The sequence below is a fragment of the Polyodon spathula genome, chromosome 4 (assembly GCF_017654505.1).
Source record: "Polyodon spathula isolate WHYD16114869_AA chromosome 4, ASM1765450v1, whole genome shotgun sequence".
Classification (NCBI taxonomy): Eukaryota; Metazoa; Chordata; class Actinopteri; order Acipenseriformes; family Polyodontidae; genus Polyodon; species Polyodon spathula.
The window spans coordinates 73,745,686-73,773,117 of NC_054537.1; the positions used below are offsets into that span (position 1 = coordinate 73,745,686).

At 35.7% G+C, this 27,432-nt stretch overlaps 1 protein-coding gene across 1 annotated transcript in view; it reads right to left on the reverse strand.

Moving 5' to 3' along the window:
* The window catches only part of atp9b (ATPase phospholipid transporting 9B), a 189,814-nt gene that overhangs the window by 6,347 nt on the left and 156,035 nt on the right, over positions 1-27,432 (reverse strand). The window contains 11 exon segments of the mRNA XM_041248556.1: positions 5,151-5,259; positions 5,750-5,814; positions 5,911-6,066; positions 6,412-6,476; positions 6,865-7,008; positions 7,414-7,504; positions 10,939-11,037; positions 11,853-12,023; positions 17,009-17,092; positions 18,595-18,687; positions 19,281-19,442. Of these exon segments, the coding sequence (XP_041104490.1) occupies positions 5,151-5,259; positions 5,750-5,814; positions 5,911-6,066; positions 6,412-6,476; positions 6,865-7,008; positions 7,414-7,504; positions 10,939-11,037; positions 11,853-12,023; positions 17,009-17,092; positions 18,595-18,687; positions 19,281-19,442 (1,239 nt within the window).

The following is a 27,432-nucleotide window of genomic DNA, read 5'->3' on the forward strand; positions in this document are numbered from 1 at the left end:
AGAACAAAGAAATTTTATTAATAACATTATAATCAAGGATTTGCAAAGCATGTTTACTATTGCTATGCACAGCCATGGGCAAAAGTTTTGCATTACCTAGAATTTTATTATTGACACAATTTAGAAAACAACTAAATGAACAAAATGTTGATACTTTATTTAACATCACGTAATCAAAGAAACTACTTGATTTCCATTACATGAGAGTAGATGTTGAACTTCATGCTGATTTGAACTCGGCTCTCGCGAAGATAAGCACCAACTAAGACGTAGCTTTGCAGTAAACTAGTGTGATTCCATCTGCATCTCCATCCATTTGAGTTGTTTTCCATCTGATGATGTAGATAACCTTCTGTCTGGTGTTGATTGTTGAAGTGTAATGCTGACTCCAGGGATCAGCTTATTTTGCCTCCCCAGTGCATCAGCACACACAACGGCTCCGATGCTGGCTCCGGGGATCAACCCAGCGCGGTCTCTCGAGCGCACCAGCATGACAACGTCTCGATTGAGCTAAGTAGGGTACATCTCTGGGGTCTTCAAGTGGGCACCTTCCATCCTCAGTGTTTCGTTGACTAGCCCATGACACCTCAAGAGGGCTCAACAGTGACTCTGGCATCCCAGCATCACCCCCCTCCATCCCCCACTCAGCTCAGCCCAGCTTACTTACCTGTACATCAGCGTTGCTTTCTTTCTATTGTGCTTGAGATCCCCATCCAGAATCTTTCCGTCTCAACCACAGCCAGTTGCTGCTCCTTTCCGCTGCTTCAGATAAGTTCTTCACTGTGCGACGCAATTCCTGGCCGCTGAACCCGACATCTCTGAGAAACCGGGTTGTAGAGTGTGCCACAAATCCTCGACAACCCACCTCCACTGGGTAAACTCGGACACTCCATCCTCGTTGTTCTGCTTCAGCAACTAGTTGAGCATACCGAAGTTTCTTCCTCTCATATGCCTCATCCACAGCATCTTCCCATGGCACTGTTAACTCTACCAGCTGAACAAGGCATGCTGATCCAGACCACAAGACAATGTCTGGTCGAAGCAGCTTCCAGGTGTCCTGAGCGAGGCTTGATTTTAACACCTTTTCTTGGTGGTTGCTCTCCTGGACAGAGAAATATTGTCTTTTGTGTGTAATGCTTTGATGGAACTGGTGGCAACTTATTGGTCAGGTTACGCTTGTCTTCCAGTGCTAAGGCCAAACATCGCAGCACCTGGTCATGGCACCAAGTAAACCGTCCTTGGCTAAGACCCACCTTACATCCTGTCAAAATGTGCCTTAATGTTGCAGGTAATGAACAAAAAGGACATGAGGGATCCTCCCCCACCCAGAGGTTTATGTTCTGTGGTGATGGGAGAACATCATATGCTGATCTGATGAGGAAACTGATCCTGCTCTGTTCCATTGTCAATAGGTCGTGCCAGCCGATCTTGCGCTGTTCCACACTCTCCCATCTCATCCATTCTCCCTGCTTCGCCTGGGAAACAGCCTTTACACACCTCATCCTCTCCTCCTGCTTTTGCACCTCATTGACTACCAGCTTCCTCCGTTGAGCCGGGGTCGCCTTGTGCCATGTAGGAGGAGCTAAATTGAGACCAAAACCTCCTTTTCCATGCTGAACTTGCCCCAAATATCTCAGCATCTTCCACAGCTTTCTTTGCCGTCCATTTTCTTCTAGTTTTCAACAGAGGTGCTGCCTCCCTTACACATTTGTTACGTGAATCTACTAATGCCATTTCCAGTTGGACTTTAGCGCACTTAAACTCCTCGGTTAGAGCAGAGATTGGCAGCTGCAGTATTCCTTTACCATAAAGTCCCACTCTGCTGAGGCAGCGTGGAACTCCCAACCATTTCCTGATGTATGAACTGATTAAAGCTTACAGCTTCTCAACTGTTGTCAAGGAAACCTCGTACACAGTCAGTGGCCACAGCAGTCTCGGCAGTAGACCAAAGTGAAAACACCAGAGTTTCAGTTTACCTGGTAAAGCACTGCTGTCTATGCTCTTCAACCCTTCTACTGCTTGTTGTCTAACTTCTCCCACACAAACTGTGTCCTTTAGATCCCTGTCGTACCATCTCCCTAGACTTTTCACTGGCTTCTCAGACATTGTTGGCATTGCCTCACCATTAATGTAGAACCTTTTATCTACTACTTTACCTTTAATTATAGAGATACTTCTTGATTTAGTGGGCTTGAATTGCATTCGTGCCCATTCAATGTTATTGGTTAATTTGCCCAATAACCGATTAGTGCAGGCTACTGTTGTAGTCATTGTTGTCATGTCATCCATGTATGCTTGAATTGGTGGTAGTCGCATTCCAGAAGCCAAGCGCTCTCCTCCCACTACCTATTTTATAATTACTTCCATTGCCATGGTAAAAGACAAAGTGGAGAAATGGTACATCCTGCCATTATTCCAACTTCTAGGCATTGCCATGTATTGCTGAATTCTGAAGTTGAAAAACTAAATTGTAACTCTCCAAAGTAGGCTTTCACCAAATTTGTTATTGTCATCGGTACGCTGAAAAAATAAAATGCTGCCCAAAGAAGTTCATGTGGCACTGAACCATATGCATTAGCCAAATCCAGGAATGTCACATGGAGCTCCTTCCTTTCCTTTTTTGCTGATTGAATTTGTTGCCAGATTACGCTGATGTGTTCTAAGCATCCTGGGAAACCTGGAATGCCTGCTTTTTGTACTGAAGTGTCAATGAAGCAGTTCTTTAATAGGTAGGTTGACAATCTGTGAGCGATAATGCTGAAGAAAATCTTGCCTTCTACGTTTAATAGGGAAATAGGACGAAACTGACCGATGCTTGTAGAATCCTTTTCTTTTGGTATAAAGACTCCACCTGCTCGGCGCCATGCTCTTGGTTTTTCCCATGCCGCTTTCAGCAATTTCCATAGGATTCGAACAACTCCAGAAGCACTCTTGTACACTCTGTATGGAACTCCAATAGGCCCTGGAGATGATGATGCCCTTGCTTTTTTCATAGCTTGCTCTACTTCTTTCCACTTAGGTGCACAGTCCTCCATTTGGTATTCGGGTGGATTGATAGGTGGGATATCTGAAGAAATTGACATAGGCTCCTGCCTTTTTGAATCTGTATGTGTTTCCTCCAAATATCTCTCCGGCTCAAACTTAGATGATTTTAGTGTGCCATTTTTCTCGCTGGTGAATATCTTCTTTACAAATTTGAATGGCTCTTTATAAAAGTTAGTTCTCGCTCGCTTTGTAGTGTTTCTGTAGGTGCTCAGCTATGCGCAATGTTGCAAGCTTATCTTTTATGACCCTTTCTAACAGATGGAGTCCTTCCTTCTGACTTTGTTCTGCTTTTTTCCATTGCGTCCTCAACTGCCTCCTTTCTCTAACTAAGCGTTCAATCTCCTGCTGCCGCCTAGACTTTCCAGGAATAGTTTGTACTTTTTCCTTCCTTTTTTCAATCCCAAACCTCCCGCTTCCATATGCGTAGATGATGTCCCCAAATTTAGCCAGCTTCTTTTCAACTGTTCCATTTAACCTTTCCATGTTTACTGTGTCCCATGCAGTTTTCTCACAAGCTCTTGGCCATTTAACTCCAGGCTTGTGTCCTCTGAGGTTCTTTTCTCTCTTACGCTGGTTCGTCTGACCGGGTTCGCAAGGATCATTAGATTCACCACTAGAATCCAAGTCCTCCTCACGTCTATGACAGGGGTGCTGATATCCTGCGAACTGTGGTTTGCTTCCTGTCGCTGGATTTCATTCGACTGACTTGACTGACTTCGTAAGAAGTACTGATCAATGAGAGGCCCTTGTCCCTTCTCCCTCAAGCATTTCATTCTCCCTTGATGAATCTTCAAACCCCTGACCGTTGTCGCCTTGCTCCAGCTGCAGATACAAACGTGGAGTTCCATGTCTTTGCTAACTGCAGATCTTGAACTAGTCTTTTGTGAAGTACTCTCCATTCTCATATCCGTTTCCATTCCTACGTTGTTAACAGTGTTATCCAATGTTGAGTCATCTTCCGCCCCCGCTCTCGCAGACTCTAGGGGTATTTTTCTCTTTAATTTCTTAGAAGCCTTGGGCAGGTGTCTCCAGAATCCTGTTTACCTTTGAAAACATAGAGCTGGATACTGCCGACCAGGGTAGCTAACCCTTGTCAGCCCCAATGGGGTCTCTTTCCTCCTGTCAGCTGTCTCTCCATGCTGTCATGCGGTCTTTCCCTTGTTGCCAGCTGCACTATTCACAGTAGTCACTGGATGTAGCAGATCTTCATGATACAAAATGATACTGCAAAAGTCTATCAGAAGCCATAATAATAGTACTGTATTTCACATTAGATTTCAAAATGTCACATTTTTCAATTTTTCAAAATTTTCAGTTTTTTATTATGTATATGGAAAACTACAAAGAGGCATGTAATTCAATTTGTTAACGTAACATTATTCAGCAGATTTAATTCGACTTGAAGCATAGCTGCAGGTGACCCCAGTTTTGTTTGTCATGGCATACTGCTTACACAGACACAAGTTCTGTAAAGCTGTTGCAAATTGACAAACTAAGAGCATCTGTAAATACCTTTGCTTCCCATTTGCTATATTAATGAAAAGAAAAAAAAAAATTCCCACTGCCAAATATGTACAGTAACACTGCACTAAGCAACTGCCAATGTTAATGAACTGGCCTTAGGTATGTAAAAAAAACAAAAAAACAACATAAAACTAACAATCAGTGGAATCCTTTTGAACCCTTTTCCCTTTACTGTTAATTTAGCAGTCAGGTAATACCATATGAAATCATACTAAACATCAGGTTTGTAAAATAATGGGATATTGTACACTAATCACCTTTCCTAATTAGTACTAATTAGAAGAGCCATCCATCAAATAACCAAGAATTAGCTCAAAAGAATTAGGAGATTGTGGTTTCCGCCTTCGGCCAAGGTTGGCTTGACCTAGACACTCGTCTGAAAAGAAAGCTCTGGGGCTGGCTGGCTACCTGTTGAGTGGGTGGGTGTTATCCTGCTTGGTCATAAAACAAATAATTATAATCATAATAATAGTGTAATACTGTTGAGAGAGCTGAGCTAGCATGCTCCTGAATTACTCTGGGACGTGTGCCCTGTGAGCAGTGCAATTCAGGCCACTGGAAAATGCTCCAAAACCTCTTACCTTTGTGAGGTCCTTGTAAAGTTCAGGATATAAGAGAGCAGTCTCTGGCTTTACATCCTGATCTAAAACTAATGAGAAAACTGGAAACATTGTGTAGATTGTTGCATACCTGTAAACACAGTAGAAAGCAGATGAACGTATTACTGATCACCTCCACTAAACTGATCACATTATAGTTACTGCCTTGTGTATTATGTATTGCTGCATATTTCATTTTAAAAGACAAATGTGTTATTTTTATCCACATGCCCTGAAACCAAGATTGAACTTGGAGATTGCTATCAAAGTCATTTCATTCTATGTCCGTCTGTTAATTGAACACCAGATTGGTGCATTCTTCTTTGTATACAAAATTATGAGGCTCCCTATTGTAAAGCCCAAGAGTATTCAGACATCCAATTTAGCATTGGCCGCTCACTGCAGTTCAATCAAAATGAAAACAGTGTCACAATAAACATGAAGCATTACAGTCAACAAAATAAAGTTATTCTTTTTGTCAAAAACTGAAAATTAAAACTCAAGTCTTCTTTGTTTACTTTCAACTAAGTGTGTCTAATGCCTCAGAATCAAATGAGAGATACCATAATGCATCCACTTACCCCACCATGAGAAATCCCTGGTACAATGGAATAGATGCAAAATAGAATACTGAAGAAAATACAGCCTAGAACAAAAAGAAAACATTGGGGGAGCATTACATATAAAAATGAAACCTGCTCAGTAATTTTCAGCACATTTTTAATGTTACAAGGTACTGTACCTGCATTGTGGAGATGATAAGGCCTCTGTGCATGACAAACTGACCCAGGGCAGCTGAACGCTTGTAGCTGTTGCGGCCGTGCACCATCAGCAACCTGCCAATGTGCTTAAACTGCTTGATGGAGAAATCTGCAGCCAGAGATGCTTGTTTCCCCTCCTATAAGAATGTTTGTTTTTTTAATGGGAGACACGACCACAGTTTCTCATTCCATTACTGTTTTTTTTTTTTTCTCATGATTTTAAGTTAATTATACAATTCATTCTGTCTCTTATTGTATAGTACTGTCTTCTTATGAGGCAGAATATGGTCTCCTGACATACAAGACAGAGTACACTACTTGATACATAATCTTTAGTAAAAAATTAAATACAAAAATAAAAAAGAGGATCCACATATTACGTGATTTTATTTCAAAGTGATGAAAACAACCTTTGTAACTTACAATTGTGGATTGAAGTGTTTAAGCCAATGTGTGAGATACAAAACAGTTCATATTTTTACCTTTCCTTCTATTCCAATTCCACAGTCAGCTGCTTGGATCATACTGACGTCATTTCCTCCATCACCTGTAAAAGAAAATTATAATTGTTTTGTATATATTATGGGAGTTTGTCAAGGCTAATTTGATATACCTCAGAATGCAGTCTGAGAAAATGAACAGTAACATTGGCCACTTGCCCGATCTCATATAATACAATTGACCAGAATAGGATATTCCCAGAAAACTGGCATATTGTGTGAAAATGTAATCAGTTACCAGGAATATGTATTATCAGGTATACAGTTAAGTGGAATACAGAACAAATCTAAAGTTAAAATGAAATTCTACATGGAATCAAAAAGGTTGTGTTTTACATTTATTTGTATGCCCCCTGGTGGACATTTGTTGTATCACTGGTACTCTTCTCTGGCAGGTTGACAACCAAACAGGGAAGTCCAAGTATCTGTGCTCACCTATTGCACAGGTACGCTTGCCAGTGTGCTGCTGCAGCAGCTTTACTATCTGGGCTTTCTGTGTGGGAGAGCATCGACAGCATACCACTGCTGGGCACTGGCACGCCAGCTCCACAAACTCATGCTCGTAGTACTTCAGGCAGACCTATAGTTTCAGAAAGGACACTTTCAAAACATCTTCCTGTGATGGTATTTAAGAACAACTTATGTTAAATACTGATACACGTGTTCTGAGTAAGGCAGTAAACACAAAAAAACTTAGTAAAACAAACAAAAAAAAAACAGTTTGAAAAGAAATCATGGGGAGCTTTGTAACAACAGCCTTGTAGATAAGCTGAGTTATTGTTTGGTGCAAAAATTATGGAATGTAAAACTGTGGGTGGGGTGGGGGGTGTAAACGTGTTGCATTTTTTTCTGCATTTGCTTTAAGTTTAACAATTGATATAGAACTAAAATGTATATCCAGCCAAGTTGAATGTATTATGTAATAGTTCAGAATCTTTCTCCAGTTGTAATGGGAAGCATGAGGTTTTTTTTTTTTTTTTTTACCCTCTAGTGAGTCCCCTGAAATGACAAAGGCGCAGTCATGTTTTCTTCTGAAAGCGTTCAACTCCAAATGAGCTTCTCCTCTGTTTAACACCTGCGATATTACAATGAGTTGGGGTTAATATTAAACACTGTATTAAAAGTAAGAGTAATGTAGACATGAGTTATCCATTTAAATGAAGATGTCTCAAGTGTTTTGTGCTATTTTAGTTTTTGCCTTAATGCCACAAACTTGAGCCTGTGACTTCTTCAGTATGTTTTGAATTATTAGGCTCAGCTTGTAAAACCCGAAATGGCTCAAACAGATATGCATTGCTAATCTAAATTCCATCCCTGTATCTTCCCTTTTGGCTTTACATTTTGATTATATAAAAATTTGTTGACAAAAGAAACATGGGCTATGGCAAATGTGATCAATTTTCATGAACTGAATACACTGTTTCAAATAAAGCACTTAATAATGTATTATTTGAAATAAGTGGGGCATATCATTATTATGAAATTCCATACTGCGGCTAATTGTCTCTGAAGCTACATAAAAGCAAGTTATCATAGGCAGTTTGCTTTAGTTCTACAATCTTCAAGTGTCCACTGAGACCACTTAGCACTTAAATAAGTGTGTGGATATATTCAAAAAGAAATCTCATGTTTCAGAGTAGGTGAACAAGCAGCCCACTGGTGCTGCATGCCTATCAAAACAGGCTTTTGACAGCGAAAGCTGTATAAACCTGTTTATTGTAGATAAAGCACTTCACATCTGCTGTGTAACTTTTACTGCATTACTGCATTATGTTTATTGACTATGATGATGACTACTAATAGTAATAACAATACTAATAATAACAGAAAACAATCTACTACCACTAAAATATTATTATTATTATTATTATTATTATTATTATTATTATTATTATTATTATTATTATTATTATTATTATTTTTGTTATTATTATTATTATTATTAGTAGTAGTAGTAGTTACGTCGGTATCATCTAAAAATGAAGGTAACAATAATAATAATATATATAATATAATAATAATAATAATCATCATATCATCATCATCATCATCACCAGTATCATCATTATCATCATGATAATCAAAAATGTTCATTAATGAAGTATCAAAAACGAATTAATTGTCTTATTTTAAATAGGGATGCACTGAATCCATGTTTTTGGGATTCGGCCGAATACCAAATCCATCTCAAAAGATTCGGCCAAATACCGAACCGAATATCAAATCTACAAAATCTGTCAATAAAACTGAAGGAAACTGTTGACTGAAAAACAGACTGGCAGCTACTTACATGGAACATGCACAATCTATACTTTTGAACCTTTTAGTTAATAGTATTTTTATTACTGAATGGAAATATATCCCTGAATAAGATTTCAGTTTGAAACTTACACAATTTACCACTAGCCCCCTCCCCTCACAACAGAAACATCAAAATAGAGAATCGTTTACTTTACCTTTACAAGAAAAGAGAGATGCATCAACCCACTATTTTCTTTAATGATCAGCCTGTGTCACCTGATCTGAGAGTAGGGTTGCCAACAGGCTCCAGAAGCTCGGGACACTTTAAGACAGGTCAGGTTTTGTAACTCGCCTCTCTAAACTGCAATGTATTCAGTAAAGTGAGTGTGAATTGTGCCAACTGTCACTAAATTAATTGAATTATTTTACTTGGTTGTCACCAAAAGCACACTCATGCCTGCAAGGATCGTTTCCATCAATCAAACCTATAAAGCAGCTGACTGGCTTTCTGAGTCTTTGACCGGGCGCGACTGTATGAAGCAAGAAATATTAAACAAATATAAACTTTACCTGCTGTCAAAAGGTTAAATGAAAGAGTGCAGGTGAGTGCAAAGTTATCATAATAATGGTGTTGCACTGTTTTAAGAGATATTGTTTACTGTATAAAAAAAAATTCAAGTAATATGATTAATCGTTGTTACGAGGCTCTCCAGATAGAATCGCCACCACAATTAAATACATTTACTAAACTGCTGAAGCAATTCATGCTCACTCTAATGTCGAATACATTGCAGTTTAGAGATGTGAGTTAAAAAACCTGACCTGCCTTAGTGTCCCGAGGTTCTGGAGCCTGTTGACAACCTTACCTGAGAGCTATGAGGAAACTATTACCGTGATGAGCGACCTGAATCTCCCTGTGAAATAAAACCCACGTTGATTTAAATGCACCTTGTGTGTAACACATATCAAATAGGCTACAGAATAGTTTAAAAAATATTTTAATAAAACACAGCAGTTCCCAAGTAAATCAACTTGTATTGGCACATTACAATAACATTGTTTAATTTACTAAAGCATATTGTTCAACAACTTTTAGCACATCTGACAGTTACAAAAAATATATATTACTGTGTGCCGATTATTATTATTTTTTATCTCAGTATTATCTCTGGAACACGTTTGACAGACAACGCAACAAAGCACGAAAGCCTACAACAGTTTCCCGTTACTATATATTACAGATTTACTGCATAACTACTCCATGAAAAGTGTGACGTGACTGTGCTGTTTGCTGTTTCAGCAGCTGTGTGTGTTTAGTGCATGCACCACCAGTAACAGGGAGTTGAGAGCTGCGACAGAGTTCATCAAACGTGTTCTTGTTATTAAATACAACAGTTACATTCAATACCAGATTTGTGTCTTATTTAAATAAGAACTGCACTCATTGGAAGGATGTATTAAAAGGGATGTGCGTCTGGGCAGATATAGGATTCGGTTCACCGAATCTTAAGTATTCGGCCAAATCCAAACCCTGCTTAAAAAGTAGGTATTCGGGCCAAATCCAAAACCGAATCCTGGATTCGGTGCACCCCTAATTTTAAACTAGAAAACTTTAAAATATTAAACAAAAAAACACAATACAAGTGCAAACTGCCATTTTTTAAATGCATATTTTGCTTCAATATTTCAAATTCAGATGTTTAACACACTAGTTCTTAGCAAAAACTGTAGAGAAGAATTTTCATATATTGTTCACAAATACCCACATTTCCTAAATGGTAATGCATTGGAGCATTTTGCAATACAAGCTAGGTGTCAGTGTTAGTTTGAAACAAAAGACAATGGTGTTATGTATTTCATTTGACTTTAAAAATCTGGACAGTCTAATTAAGGAAATTAATTTACAGGATTATTCTTTTTTTGTTTTAATTTCTTATCTTTAAAGCCCAAAAGGTCAAGAAGAATTTGTACTTGAATATAGTCAGATCATTCTAGTCATTGTAATGGTAAATTACAGACTGCGGGGCACTATTTATTATTCAGATTTTCTTTATTCCTACAACAAATCACATTTCTATGTAAATTATATCCAAATAATTTGCAAATTAATTAGGTTTGTTTAATATATACTGGTTATGGGCTCATCTAACCCCTACAATGAACATATGAGTAAAACGGGCTATATGCTGTGTTTTCACATCATTTAATTCAGAGGGATTTCTGTTAAATTAAAAAGTTAACTTAAACACATTTCAAACTTTAACTTACCGGTTTGAAGATATGAATATCCTGACTCCTGGACACCAAGTGTGAGCTTTTTGCAATACAGGTAGCAGTTTCTAGTTTATCCCCTGTTAGCATCCATATCTGAAACAAACAACAAGTATCTTGAAACGCATACACTTCTTAAGTTAATAAAACACGTATTTCTTTGACAATAGTATATTGTTTAAATCCATCCTTCTCATTTAAAATAAGGTCAGGTGATCACATACTGTATAGGATTTTAAATTATGGAGGGAATTGATCCGGACAAATTGTTCACACTAATGAAAGCTGAGGAACAGCAATTGGAACATTTCATTAGAGGCAGACCTGTTTTACGTAAACAGTATATGGATTACTTTAATCAAAATCCTAAAATCAAATAAGGTTAAACTTAAAATATAAGTCCGGTACACAAGTGTAAGACAATAGGCGTTAATCTTCTAAGCGTATCCTATATAATAGTTTTTACTAAATGAAATAAAATTTATAATGATTTCCTGAAGGAATCTTTCAACATTTCTTGGAATGTCAGTGCTGGTTGTTTATTTTATATAACACATGCATTTTTTGTACATCTAAAACAAACATTTTTTGCCTGGTGGCTACTATTCAAAAAGGCAAGCTTGATCTGGCAGACAATGTCCATTTTGACTATATTAATTGAACAAAGGGTTTATAAGATTTGATGAAACAGCAGTCGTAGTACATATCAGAAAACAACCGTAAGAGTTCCAAATTCTCCCAACTGGCAAAAAAAAGATGCAAAAATATTGTTGGGAAGAATACAGATTGAGAACTACAGCAAAGATAGTAAAGATAAACTCTGAATCACAGCCATACACCACTAAAACACTAAACAATATTGGAATAGATATACAATTGTCTATTACAAATAGTTTTTTTTTTTAATGTACCTTTATTCCTGCATTTCTCAGTAGCTCAAGGGTAGGCCTCACGTCAGCCTGCAGCTGGTCCTCGACTCCTGTGAGGCAAAGAAGTTCCATCTCACGCTCTAAACTCTCAACCACAGCAGCTACTTTCAGAGCACGGTCATGTATGCTTAACTTGGCTTGGCTATATCGGCTCTGTGGACAGAAAAAAATACATAAATACAGTAAAGATATGTGTAAACATACAAGAGGTACTATTCATGGAGTAGGCAGTTTAGCTAAGTTTTATATATCACATGAAGACAAACAGATAAATACAGAGAAAGTTTTTCTTAAGATTTTGGATATAATTATAAAATTAATTAAAAAAAAGCAAATTATAAAATTAATAAAAAAAACATTACTGTTAAAACAGTACATATCATGACAGTTTCAGCTGGAGTATACTCCAAGGATATTACTTTTTGTGATATTTAATATGAAATAACTACATTTAATGTTATTAGATTGTAATCTGTATGACAGTGGTGGCTCACAAAGGAGACAAGTGTCTTGTGTAACTTTTTCACAGTAACACATTGGAAAAAGTCATGAATAATTTCAGTATATTAGAAACATTATAAAATAATAATTTATTATACTATTATATTTATTATTCAAACTTATGTAAATACAATTTATGTGAAGTTATATGATTACGCACTTCATGCTGTGGACACTTTGTGACCGGTATAAGGTGATTCCACTATAATGTATTAATTTCGGGCAATTCAAGGTTTACCACCAAAATGGTTTAAAAAGAGTTAACACCGCGTGTTTAACAAAACACAAATGTGTTTTGTTTTCATATACGTCCTCATATAGAATGTTCTCTTATTTTTTTTTTTTTTTTTTTTTTTTTTACTTTAGAACCTCCAATTATTTCACTTTTTTCTCCCAATTTGGATGCCCAATTATGATATATATTTTTTCTCTTTCACCGAGCCAATTCTCCACACATCTCAGGGACCCGATGCTCAATAGGCATCATCCGATCCCACGAGCCAATCGGTGTCTTTTTACTCCCAGGAACTTGAGAGCAAACGTCTGCAGGCTACCAGCTTTTGGAGGACAAAAACCAGCCCAGCGAATCTCCGCCCCAAAGCTCAATCTGTAGGGATCGCCACAGAGCAGTGAGGAGAAACAGTCTAAGCCAGATCTCACCTCCCCAACCCCAGACGCGCCAAAGCCAATGCAACCCCCACCCCCCACCCCCACACCCCAGAAAAAACCAAAAAAAAAAAAAATAAAAAAAAAAAAAAAAAAACTCACACAACCAGGAGTTGAACTTGCGATCTCTGGTTCTATGACTCACCCTGAACGGTGCACGTTTATCCTTCTTTGTAGTAGTAAAAGGAGATCCGGTTCGGGTCGGGTAATTTAAACCCAACAGGTCCCCAGGTTTTTGGGTACCTGTGCCGATCTCTAATATATATATATATATATAGATAGATAGATAGATAGATAGATAGATAGATAGATAGATAGATAGTGGCAGAGCAGATCCTTACTTGCGTACAGGTGTAATTAGTTTATTTACTTTAATTTGTTTACCTGTTTAATTGTTTTATAATTTAATTAGTGTCACCTGCCTGAGATTAACAGGCAGGTATATAAACATGGTAACATGCTTGTTCAGGGCAGTCTGCAGTCTGTGTGAAGGAAAGAAGCTGTCAGTGTGGAGAAAGAGTTTTAAGAGAAAAGGTAGCGTGTATACCTTTTTTGATTGTGTTTGTAATGCGAACAATGTTTTGTGACTGGTAAACAGTTTAGCTGGCCGGTTTATAAGTTTAAGAACTGGAAACATTTAGTTGGTACTCCAAGGGGAGTTCCGTTTTTGTTTTGATTACTTTTCTTTTATTTCTGTAAAATAATAAAATGGCATGAAAGTGCTTAAAAACATATTTCTGTGTCTCACAAAAAATTTTCCCCGTGTATGTGTATATATATTATATATATATATAGATATATATCTATATATATATATATATATATATATATATATATATATATATATAATATATAAATTGGGTAACCCCATTGGGGTAAGTAAACTTAACTACAACTGTGTGTGTGTGTGTGTGTGTGTGTGTGTGTGCGTATATCTATATCTATATCTATCTATATATATCTATATATATATATATATATATATATATATATATATATATATATATATATATATATATAGATATATATATATATATCTATCTATATATATATATATACTGATATATATAAAACTTTTTAACAAATGTATATATATATATATATATATATATATATAATATATCTAGATATATATATTATATAATATATATATATATATACACACACACACACACACACACACACACACACACACACACACACACACACACAGTTGTAGCACAAAGTTTACTTACCCCAATGGGAATTTAAAAGTTTACTTACCCCAATGGGAATTTATAATTTCTAGAAATGTCTCGAAAACAAAGAGTGTTAGGAAAAATCTTTTGTAGCAAAAGTTTTGCTTTTTTGGATGAAGAAAAAAAGCTGCAATCAATTGATGTCTGCATTTATTCGTTTTAATCAATTATTTTTCAAAACTCAAAAAATGCTAATTCAAAATATTCATACCCTTTGATGCTATGATAGTGTTGTTTACAAGGTGCTAGAAATTTCAGTATGATAATGCAGAACCAAAGTTTTGAAAAGTCTAGAAAATGCTGGATTGTAGGTGAACATTCTTAGAGAGTATAAAACGGTAGAACATTCTTTATTGTCATGAAGCTGGAGAAGAATACAAGAAGATTTCCAAACATTTGATTATCCCAATTTCAACTATTGTTTCTATTATCAAGAAGTACAAGACTCATGGTACTGTCATAATGCTCCCTTGGCCTGGAAGAAAGAAGGTTCTTTCACCAAGAACAAGTAGAAGAATTGTGAGGAAGGTTAATAACAATCCGAGATTGGCTGCCAAAGACACTAAAAGTGAAGTGGGATTTGGGTTTCCATTTCAACCATAGGTTGAATATTGCATGGTGAAGGTCTCAATGGTCGCAGGCCAAGGAAAAGCCACTCTCAGGAAAACGTTACAAGGACAATAGCTTAAAGTTTGCAAAATGGCATCTGAATGATGGATATGAGTTCTGACCAAAGGTTTTGTGGAGTGATGAAACAAAAATCAAGCTATTTGGTCACGCTGATAGGGTTGTTAAGTTTGGAGAAAGTCTGGTGAGGCGTACAAAGAAAAGAACACCATACCTACTGTCAAGCATGGAGATGATAATATCATTCTATGGGGCTGTTTGTCCTCTAATAGCACATGAAATGTAGTTCCAATACTATGTAACATGGATTCCATAGGATATCTAAAGATATTGGCCAATCATCTGAAACCCTCCACTACAAAACTCGGTTTAATACGCAACTGGATTCCAACACGACAACAATCCAAAGCACACATCAAAATCTACTTCAGAATGGTTAAATAATAATAAAAATCAAGGTTCTGGAATGGCCTAGTCAAAGTCTTGATCTAAATCCAATTGAAAATCTTTGGTATGAGGAAAGAAGGCTGTGCACAAGAGAAGTCTTTGGAATTTGAATGAACTGGAACAAGTTTGGTTTGAAGAATGGCCAAAAATAACAAAATAATAATGCTAAAATATCCTAATTATTTAAAAGAGGTTATTATTGCTAAATGTGCCTCCAACTGTTGTGTAGCATTATAATATTGCAATGTTCAATTAAATAAAATACAATTAATGTAAGGAAAAATTACATTTTAACCTAAACTCTAGTCAACATTCTTAAACAGCAATTATGGAGCCCAGAAAGGTTTTTTTTTCCCTCAAAGGATGCAAGTCTCCATTATAAACTTCTATTTGCTATTAACCACAGTACTAGCAGTAGCAGTTCATGTGATCTGAGCACAGATTTTAATTGAAGGAGCCCAGAAGAGTGAAGCCTCTGTTATAAACTCCTATCTGCACACTGGTCTGATCCCTGGTTCTAATTGGAGGAGCAACTCAAACCCTCCTGCCCCCTGCTGATGCACTGCTTGTGAGTGTGCTCAATTATAAGTTAAGTGTTGAATAACGGAAATTGCATACTTCAATTTTCTGAAGGCGATTTTAAAAAAGTGACCAGAGAAAAAAAAAATTCCAACACAAAAGGTAAAAACATTATGAACGTTAAATACAAAGCCATCAAGTTGGATCACAGGAGTTGTACTTTTCCTCAGCATTTCTGCTGATTGTAAACACCTTTCTGCATGTACCAGATAAACTGCTATTCCCAGAAGACACTGCATGTCCATATGCCACATGCATTATGACACCAGTGCGTCAGTAAAGTGAGACACATTTTCAAAGTCCCACATTATGATACCACTTCCTCCTCTCTGGGAACAAATGTAGTTGTTGGTGTTGTTTTTTTTCTCTGTTAGTGAAAAGTATGTAAGTGACGTGGTCTTGAAATCAAAATGCTATATTAATTTTGTATCCAGTGCATTTTTAAACACACGCTGGCAGTGTCTAACAGTTAAGTGTATAAACTATAATGAGCTACTCTTTTCTTTTCTCTGTTGGCTATTACAGAAAATGTGTTTAACAGCCAAATTAGGATAAATCTTAAGTGTACATGTAGATCTACTGATTTACCTGTCCTACTATGCACTGGGCTTCCCTGACCTAAGCACCACACTATTACATCACTAACTTGTTGCATTCTATTTCATAATGTATTTTAGTAGTCTGATTTGCAATTACTGTAAACTATGCTGTATTTACATACTTATCTTGCATTGTAACCCTGTATTGACCTGTAACACTACTTTGCATTGGATAAATGTCAGTCTGAATACACTAATAAGATACTCTTGTTGCTTAAGTCTTAATGGGGACCCCCAAGTCCTCTGCCCTTTTTACTGCCTCCCCAATGTTTTTTTTTTTTTTAGCCACCAGCTGCAACTGCTGTACGAGTATCCCCCAATTTCCTATTTTAATTAATTGAATACAATCAGACAATTTGCACAGTACAACAGTTACTATCGCTGAGTACATTACATGTTGTTATTGTTAAAATAAATATAGAGAATTAAAACTTATACTGATGCCTGACTAGAACAGCAATACATGATTTACATAGTATACCTCAAAATCCTGGTACTGATCTTCTGACAATGATTTCTTTGCTACCACTAGAGTGCGTAGTCCTTCTCTTGCCATGTTGCCACACTGAGAAAGAAAGAAAAACAGAATTTTTGAGAGATCTTCGTGGTGCATTCCCTGAAGGCCCTGCTGAAGCATAAAAATTAGTGTTTCATGTGCATCAAACCCACTAACTACCAATTACTGACCAGAGAACTATTCATGTTCACTACGCAGACAGCTACTTAAAAACAAAACGTTTTTTCTATTTAAAACAGAGACAGGGTGTAGATATACTTTTCACATATGACTGAGGTACTTTTAAAGCTTGGATGGACAGTGCACAGTCTGCCTTACTGTTAAGAAATAATCAGAGCATACATTTTAAAATGAATTTCTACAACATTCTTTTTATAATTATGTTAACCAGCTGGCATGCTAACAAGGTCATAACATTGCTCTCAAATACTTCCAAAACCACGGATCTCTATGCAATAGTACAGTAGAATAAAACAATCAATGGAAATATAGCTGGCAGCTACATTTAAAAGGGCAAAAAAAAAAAAAAAAAAAAAAAAAAAAAAGGTGGTCTAAATGTAGGCATAGTATTACACCCAAACAAATTAACAGGATATTATAATTAACTGTACATCATTAATACCACTGTTATGGTTATGACATTTTATAAGGTCTCCAGGGAAATTTCATTTGTTCAGGCCACTAATTAAATAAAATTGTCCTACAGCAGGTATTGGCTGAGAAATAGGCAATGCAATTATGAACATATGCACACAGATCAGTCGCTTATACTTTGCTTTTTTTATTAACCCTGTTTAGACAATCACATTTGATTATTACGAGTTTATTATTGCTAAAAATATAAAAGACAATTAAGGTTGAAAGACAGTATATTTAAATAAAATAATGCAAATCAGGCAATAATGTGGATAATAAAAAGAATACATCACATTTGTACTTTATCTTGCAAGAATTCAGTTTTTGCATTCTGTCAGCCTCATTATTAGAAACACACACTAATGTGCTTTTCTACAACCAGGAAGAATAGATGCATTAGTATGGACAGTACATTTTATCAAATAATGTTTCTGTGCAGAACGTAATTATGTAAAAAATATTTAATCTATTGGATCACTTAAAAGGCAAAGATCTATATAATTATGTTATAAAACACAAAGCTCAATTTGACAATTACAAGTAAAATTATTTTGATTATACCAATTATTTTACTTAATAAAATGCTGGGCACAAATTTAAATTCTGTAATGCAGTTTTATTTATTAGGTAAAATACTTTTTTTTTTTTCCTTGTAAGGATTGCATTATTACAATGTTTTATTGTCATTATTTTATTGCAGGGTACACTAAAAGGTGTTGCTTATTTTTATTAATAATAAAAAAGTGTATACAAATCATATTAGGCATTGCATATATATATATATCCTTTCCACTTAGGACTGGAACCTACCTCAGCCATTCCATTTAAAAATAATATATACTAATATATTATATATCTATATATATATATATATATATATATATATATATATATATATATTTTTAAATACTTACCTCCTCCTCTAGCCAATCGTTGTACTGTACAGTACTGGACATTGCAACATCAGCTCCTTTCATGTAAAATGTAATGTCACCAGTAGACTCTTCCTGTGCAGTATTATAAACATAATTTTTTTTTAACAAAATATTACAAATAACAGCACCATTCACTGAGGTAAATGAGGTCCAATCCCAAATGATATAATATATAAAGTTCTGTATATGCTTTATCTTACAAAATATGTAGGAGACATGCAAACTAATATTTATTGATAAACATTTGTACAGATTATATGCTTTCTTACTGCTGGAATTCACTTTTGTACATGTTTTACCTAAATAGGTGCATTAGTTATTTAAATATTTCATAAAATAAAAAGTATTTAGAAATATGTACTATACTTGTATTACACTTTTTACTTATCATGTTGAATCTGCCTGAGCAGTTTTAAAAACTAAAATAAACCGGACAGTGTGGTCACAAAAAACAAAAAAAAACAAAAAAAAAAAAAAAAAACATCAGATTCTAGCTGACCGGGAGCAACCACTGGCTGGCCTAAACCATAGGATGTCCAAATATTGAATCTTCCTCTTCCCAAAGAACAGCAAAGTCTTTTTGAAGGGACTCATTAAAAAAATGTAAAGGAAAAAAAAAAACCCTTTTTCTTTCTATTGTTGAAATAGATAACAAAATTCCTTACTCTAACAATGATCCCCATTCTTTTGCTCTCAGATGTAAATGGGAAAATCTGCAGGATGTAAAATGTGAAGATCTGTCCACCAGGGGTCTTCAGCTGCATTGAGGTCAGGTCCCTGTTAACCAGCGTCAAGCCGACACTCTCTGTCCACTGCACCAGAGCCACCTAAAAAATAGAAATTTCACAGTGTCAGGGGTCAATCACACTCTTGTGTAAACTGCACTGGAGTCAAATAGCCAACAGAGGTGAAAGGTTGAGATGCTTCTATATATATATATATATATATATATATATATATATATATATATATATATATATATATATATATATATACTGTACTTCGGGTCAGATGTCATCATCCTTATTATCTCAGAAAGGGTACCATATGTCATAAAGAAAACTAAATATTCATTAAATCTATAGCATAAACAATAAAAGTGATCAGTGTACAAAAGAGACTAATACAGATCCAATATCATCTTGGCTCATTTTTAGCCAAAACAGAAAGTGAATCTTGAAATGTGGTGCATTTTCTTTTAATCAACTGGTCACATTAGGAATATTGGCATTAAATCTAAAAACAATAAAAACAAACCAGATTTTAAGCATACTATTAAATTGCTGTATGCTATAGGAGTTTTGAACAAATTGTTTTGCTTGGAAAATAGTTACGCCTGCCTCTTCATAACCAGTACTTTAATTGTTTTTATATTTTTACACATTTTACAGCAGATAAAATACAGTAGACGTAGTAGGTCTGTAGATGAAATGGCAACCCCAAAGTAATTAATTTTAATATATGAATTAGATTCAGTAAAGTCCACAAATGAAATTGAATAGGAAAAACTCATGTCACCCTTTAAATAAATATCAAAAATTATCAAAAACTAGTATTTTCAAAACAGAAACTTAATTAGGCAACCTCTTATTTAAAAAAAAAAAAAAAAAAAAAAAAAAAAACACATAAATACTAACACTGGGGTCAAATGCCAAACTTCACTTTATGTCACGTGTACCTTAATATCTTTCAAATTCAAAATTAGTTAAATATGTACATTTAGATAATGTGTTTGCCTCATAATCTATTTAAACACTCGGTGTTGCACTAGGGTTTCTAATGTACTAACATGTATTTATGGACAATAATTAAAACTGAAAAGCATGCATTAAAACTGCTCTCTACTTAACGGATCTTAACTAATGAGATTAGATTAATGAATGGGGCACTTTATGTGTCTCTCCTCATAAAGTGCTGTTTTTGCTGAGAGCAGCTAAATATGACAAGGTTAGAATTATAAGCCTTCTGGCTGAGAATGTAATCAGTCATTAGTCCCCTGTAGGTCCCAACTGACATTTGTATACCATAACTATCAAGAAAAAAGGTAAATAGTTTAACTTGTAAACATAATAAGAACTAATGTTCTTTTGGCTGTAGCTGCACTTAACTAAAACAAACGTTTTAGCATTTTAAAAACATTTTAAAACATTTCAAGTCAACATTAAAACTATTTACGAGATAGAAACAGCCATGGCTCTCACAGCTTACGTTTCAATAATTGTCACCCTGTATATATAGCATGCAAAATACTCACAAACAAATATGACTCTGAATCTAGCACAGACATAAGTTGTCAAAATATTTATGTTTGCATAAAGTGAAGCCACAGATATACATACTTTTTCAAGTTATTCATTATTATTCATTACAGATTATCTTTTTATTCTTCTGCCCAAGACATATTTCCTGTATGCTGTATCAGCTGCAAATGATTCAATACTACAAAGGTTAATTTTCAATTTGCCCAGTGAAAGGTTACTATTACATTTGGACCTGTAAATTGTATCTTCCTGCTAATACCCTATCATTTCATTTTGTGTCCCTTTGTAGTTGGGACTTAAGCATGCTATATTTGGTGACTCACATCTGTTTATTATTAAGATCATGCTTGGTTACACAGCCTTTCTGAATTAGAGGCTTGCAGCCTTGCCTCTTCAGTCTGTACTACCTGGCCCCAGATTCCTTTATCAGTCTCTCTGGAGCTATATAGGTCAAATTAACTATAATCATTTATGTACCTACATCAGGATTTGAAGAACAACAAAAACATCACACAAATATAGATAAATACATACAAGTGACTAATAACGCCTTTGTAGTCAGACCTCAAACCAAACCATATTCCTCCATTTCTGTACATCAAACTGAAACATTTTATTAAAATTCTACTTACACTTGGAAGACCGAAGCTGTTTTAAATTGTTTTATAGCAGCAGGGTTCACTACTGTCAATATAACTGACTTTAAATCTGTTTCTGCTCCCCTGACAAACTTTTCTGAATGTCAGAAGGCTTTCCTTTAAAAGCTGAGCCACCCCAGTTTCTGCATGGACATTGCTCTACACACAGTGCTATAGCTGTTTTACTGTAGCTCTTCTTTTCCCATAACTGTTAACAGCATAACACATCTCAGCACAGCCACTGCAGCCCCAAGGCTGACAGTTACAATTATTTCTGTTACACCGCTATGTTTTATGGGTGTCAAATCTTACACTTGAGGAATGAATTCTGTATCTTAATGCTCACTTTACTGTCTCTGCCAATAATAACTACAGTACAATACCCTCAAACAGTGGTGTTATTGCTCTAGTATTGTTGTTGTAGTCACTGCCATTCATACATGTTTCATGGGAACTGTCAAAGTATTTCCACTTGCTCAGCACTGCAGGGCTGGCCCAAGATTTCAGACAAGACCATCTATATGGATGCTGTAGGAACTCACAAATGAACGTTCATGACACATTATATATAGGGAGGGAAGTAAAGCTTCTACTGCAAAGCTCTTTGAGCTATCAGACTTTGTCATGCGCTTTTAACCTCCACATTACATTTGCAGTGAAACCTGGAATTGACCACTTATTTACTTCCATGACTACCCTTTGTACTGACATTAATTAGGTTACTAATTTTGAACGAAAAAACAATGAAAGAAAAACACAGTTTTGGTTTCTGACATTTCAAAGTAGAATAGAGAATCCTGTAAATATGGCTTTTATTGTCTCATTAGTTGTTAAAATGCCATAGAGTAATAATTATGTGCAAGTCAGATAGAGAAATAACAATTTGGTCCTGTAATGAACACACTATAAAATAAACAAAAAAAAATTGCTTTTAAACTTATTTTAAAACCTTTTTCATCATCAGCACATATTACCTGCACTGTATTCCTCGGGTATTCAGGTGCACCTACATCAGGTTTTCCATTTTCACCACTGGTGTTCAGGTGCAGGATGTGTTTGGATACATCCTGCAGCGAGATCAACCTCTGACCCCCATGAAGATCCCTCAGCAGTTCAAATAGATGGAAATCCCTAGAGGCGAGGTCAGGGGGATTGACATAACCTCCCACTTTGTGTTGTGAAGGGTGAATGCTAGGTTAACCTGGCAGATTGCGGTTGACCATCGTCCCAAAGCAAAAATATTTTTTAGGTTTGATGAGGGGGTGAAAGACCTGGCTCTAGGATGCATCCACATACTCCCACACAACGGGCTTCCTGGCTCTTGAACACAGATTGGAACAGTCAATACAACCAGGAGGAGAGTAGAATCTACCATGTAGTGTTTACACTATATTATCCCGCGTAGGTTTCTTTAACCACCTCTAAATTCCTGCCGCGAGAACAAACGTTCCCATGTTAACTCTTTAAGTTAAAAGGGTTGTGTATCCCACAAATAAAAATTACAATAACTTTCTTATTTTTGCAACAAGGTGAATGAAACAGGTTTCAAATTTTCTGACAGGTTGGGTCTGGTCATCCAAATTGTCAGTTTCCTTGTGATACTTGAGTCACTCTCAAATGTATTTTAAAAAGAAACCATTTGAACTACAACTGCTCAAGGTACTTATATCTGACTTTTTTGACATCGGAAAAACACGAATATATATGTGACTGATTTCTGCTCAGTAGTTCAACTTCAATAAAAGACGCAGTCAGAACCATAAACAGCTGCATCCTGGATATAAAACTCTATTCAACCACATTGGGCTCTAGAATAAATATATATTAGAACAAATACCACAAAAGATGAAGTTAGAACAAATACGAAAAATTTGTATCTGAAAAGAAATGCTTTTAACAAAATTTTATGTTCAAGACCACAGCATGTGCTATCCTTTGAGAGTTTAGAGTCATATACCATACAGCTCTATGTTATAGCTATTTTTTTATATTTTGTTGAGAACCTATTAGAACATACAGTATCAATAAATCCCATGAATAAGGTAATGTTGGACTACTAGCATATATCTAAGTCAAATACTTAAAATCCATAAAAATGCAGTACTTCTGTTTATTAATGTGTTTTCTTTCTGCCTGACCAGCACACACAAAAACACTTAACCCTTGGAAAAATGTACTTGATATATTGACCTTTTGTGGCACAGTGCTTATGCAGTACTACCTTTTTATCTATCAGAATTGAAATAGCCCCCTTCTGTCATACATAGAAGGCTTCCTAAAAAGCAAGCTCATAATTGAATCATTCTAGTGTTGACTGCACCATTCGATTCAAACAAGTTGCAACAGATTTAGGAATATCCTTCACACTGAAGACAATAAGGACTTCTGGATGGCAGATGTGCTCTGTGCAATTGTAATTGACTTCTTATGAAGGAAACTGAGAAAAACCGTAGTACGCATTTAATTGATGTCTACAAAATCCTAAAATACACTTTCTTAGAAAAGGACAACACAGAACCAGAAATATGAGGAATAAAAACAAGAAAAAGAGCTATATTTATTTAACAGTTTGATCAGCTGTTGAACCTCTATGCAGATCGTATTTTACTTGTTAAAAAACAGCTAGTCATTTAACCAGGAAACCTGTGCCTGCATATCATTTTTATGGTACAATTGTATCCATATTTGTTTTATGCTACACTTAATTACCTCAAGAAAACAGTTTTTCTGTGCAAGAGAAAAATCCATCAAATATCGAGCATATGAACTTTTAGCCTCGAAAGACAGTAAGACCCTCCCCCCTCAAAAAAAGCAAAAACAACAAAAAAAAAAAAAGCAAAAACAACAAAAAAAACCTTGTTAAATAAAGCCTTGATTATATGGAAATAGCTCGTGTCAATTTTAAAGAAAATCTATTGGCTATTTATTCTTCTCAGGTGCCAGAGGTCATGACAGTGATGGTTTATGTCATTGACAATGATTTGCTCTTCCCAAATACATTGACAAAAGAGCATGATTAGTTGTGCCTGAATAAGCATTTGCTGTTAAATGAGTCAAACACTTTGGCTTGAAGTGCACATTTACTATTTTGTACCTCATATTTAGCGTTCCGCATTTTCATGGGAATTTTATTTTACTAATATTAAAATAGAGATAAAATTGGTAAAAAAATTGTTTTAATTGAAATATCGGTAAAAATCAGGGGAAAAATTCTCAGTATACACACTTTACATGTGAAATATGATGTGCAGCAGTTCTGGCTTCTGATTAAGTTTAATGTCCCTGACATATATGATGAAGCAGAATCTATTCAAGTCGAGGCCAAAGTTAATAGTATCTGCAGAAGGTATCAACATGACATCTGCACAAAACAAGCCAGGTTTATTTGCCTTAAAATCATAAAAAGAAACTGACAGAACCGGAGCGGTCCAAGCCATCAGGAGACGTGTCAAAAATCACATTGGACACTGACTGTCCAGCAAAGCACAGCACTCTGACAAACTCATTAACACAGTCATTCTGCGCGCTTGCTTTTATTAAAGTGTGTGTAAAAGCCGCATAAATGGATTGCTTGTCTCTCAATTCACTTTCCTATTTTAGTTTAATGTGTTGCTTTCTTTCAGTATGTTCTTTTATTCTGTCAGCAAGAACATGTACCTCAGTGCAGCAGTATCTGAAATGCAATGCTTCCTCTGTCTAATCTGGCCCACTTCTGCTATTTGGCTTTTTGTATACTTCGAAACATTCACTCTCTTTTGAATATTCATAAACTGATTTACCTTTTCTCCCCATTCCTCATCCACTCAAAAAACTATATTTTCATGAAAGTAATTCAATAAAATTTTTGATTATGCTGCTTACTACGCCCAGCGCTTGCCACAATAATCAGACTTTGATTGGCCAACAGAATCAGGTGATAATTTGTGAACAGAGAACCAATGTGCGACGTTTGAACGGTATTTGGTCCTCTGACGTCTCAATGTACCTGCTATATCCTAGGATGCAATGTAGGGCTGTTTATTACAATGTCGGAGTCAAAATAAAACAGCATTTTAATCAAAATATTGTTTATTTCCGAGAAAATAGTACCGGGAAAATACTAAATAGTAGACAAAAAATCGTGTATAAATCAGTAAAAACCGAAGTTCAGTTAAAAATAATTAAAAAAATTAAATTAAAAATTCGGAAAAAACCATAACGGAATAATACTCACATGCTACTTTACAGCACAGTAATGACTGTACTTCTTAAGAGCTATATTTGTCCACAAAACAATAACACTTGTCTCAAAAATAGCACCAATTTAATTGCCTGCACAGAAAGGTTTCAATTCCCAAGTGATACACTCCATGCTTTTCTTTTTTTTCTCATATATTGAAAACATCTCAAATGGTAAAGGACCCATTACTGCTTCTAGATAATAAATAGCTAGTTTATGAGAATAAGCAGTCATTAAAGGCCACGACCGATCACTCCCCTCTGACCACCGGACCAAAGGTCTTCAAAGGGCCCTGTTCACAGCATGCCTTTGGATCACCCGGTCTAATGACCTTTGCACTTAGGTGGTCTACCCACTTAATCTCTTTTTATTATTGTTCATTACATTAAGTCAGCATTGTCTTTCTGCAGCTGGAAATTGATGATTTTTTTTACTTAGTGGTCATACACTTATGACAATTGAGCGGTGACATAGTTATGATTCTGTCAATGAGTCGACTGTCACAGAGGCACAAGCTCGATGTGAAAGGCTGTCGCAGTGCTGCTGCTACAGCTGTTTGTGGTGATGGTGATGGTGGTGGCAGTGATATACAAACACAACTTTCCACTCTCTTAAAGGAAATGAAATATTGATCACTTGTGCTGAGAAACAATAAGCAAGATAAAGAACAAAATACAAATAACCTGGAAACTGGCTGAAAGAAAATAAAAGTGAATCCCCCGCTTTTAAAGTATTTCTCAGCTTTAACTTAAATCAGGGTTAAGGAACCTTAAGTACTTTAGAAATTTCAGGGCCGTGTCTCCAGGGCTGTAATCACAATTGGTGTGGCTGCTGCAAAAGACATTTCTAAAATAAACAAGATCATCATCCGCACAGGCATCTAAAGCACAGGGAATGAAGGTGCCCTTCCCTTATCTTTTACTTTCAGGGTTTTGTTTTTTTTAATTATTGGTAAATCTGTCTGGTAGATTAATATTAAAGTCAATGTTCTGCTTTGTTTTTGCCGAATATCAACAAAATATTACTTCTAAGACAAACAGTTTATAATTCTATGACTGTTGTTTTATGCAGATTTAAAGTGTAAAATCTTAGAGCATGAAAGACATATACAAAATGTTGAGAGGTTGAAAGGTTCATTATTATTTTAAAAGCAGCCACAAATTTGACAGGTCTTTGCTTTTTAAAAAATTAAATACTAACAAATAAGCCTTGTATTTGTTTAGCAGTTTCCAAAAGAGAGCTACAGATTATCGCAGAAAGCGAGAGAAACATTTGTGTTATGTTCAAAGGTTGTAAAGAATCATGCAACCCTTCTAATACAGGTCAAAATTACAGGAAATAAAATTGAAAAATACACGGCATTCCAGTAAACTCTATTAAAAGATAATGCTGCTTATTAACCAAACACCCTATGTTAGGTCACCAAGAAAGGTTAGCAGAGAAAATATCAATTGAACCATTTGCCTAAATAAAGCCCCAGGGTGCAATTTTCAGAGTACTTTATTCAATAAAAAATGCTTTCAAAATGGTGCTCTGGTGATTGGGAAAGCTGGCATCATCTGTCAAGCTAACTGTAAGAAATTTCATTCAAGTAAATAATGAACCATTTACATTATTTTCCTTAGGCTTCAGTGATCCACAAATATCTACTCCATATAGCCCTTTCAACAAATGACAGACCTCCCCAACTATGACCTTT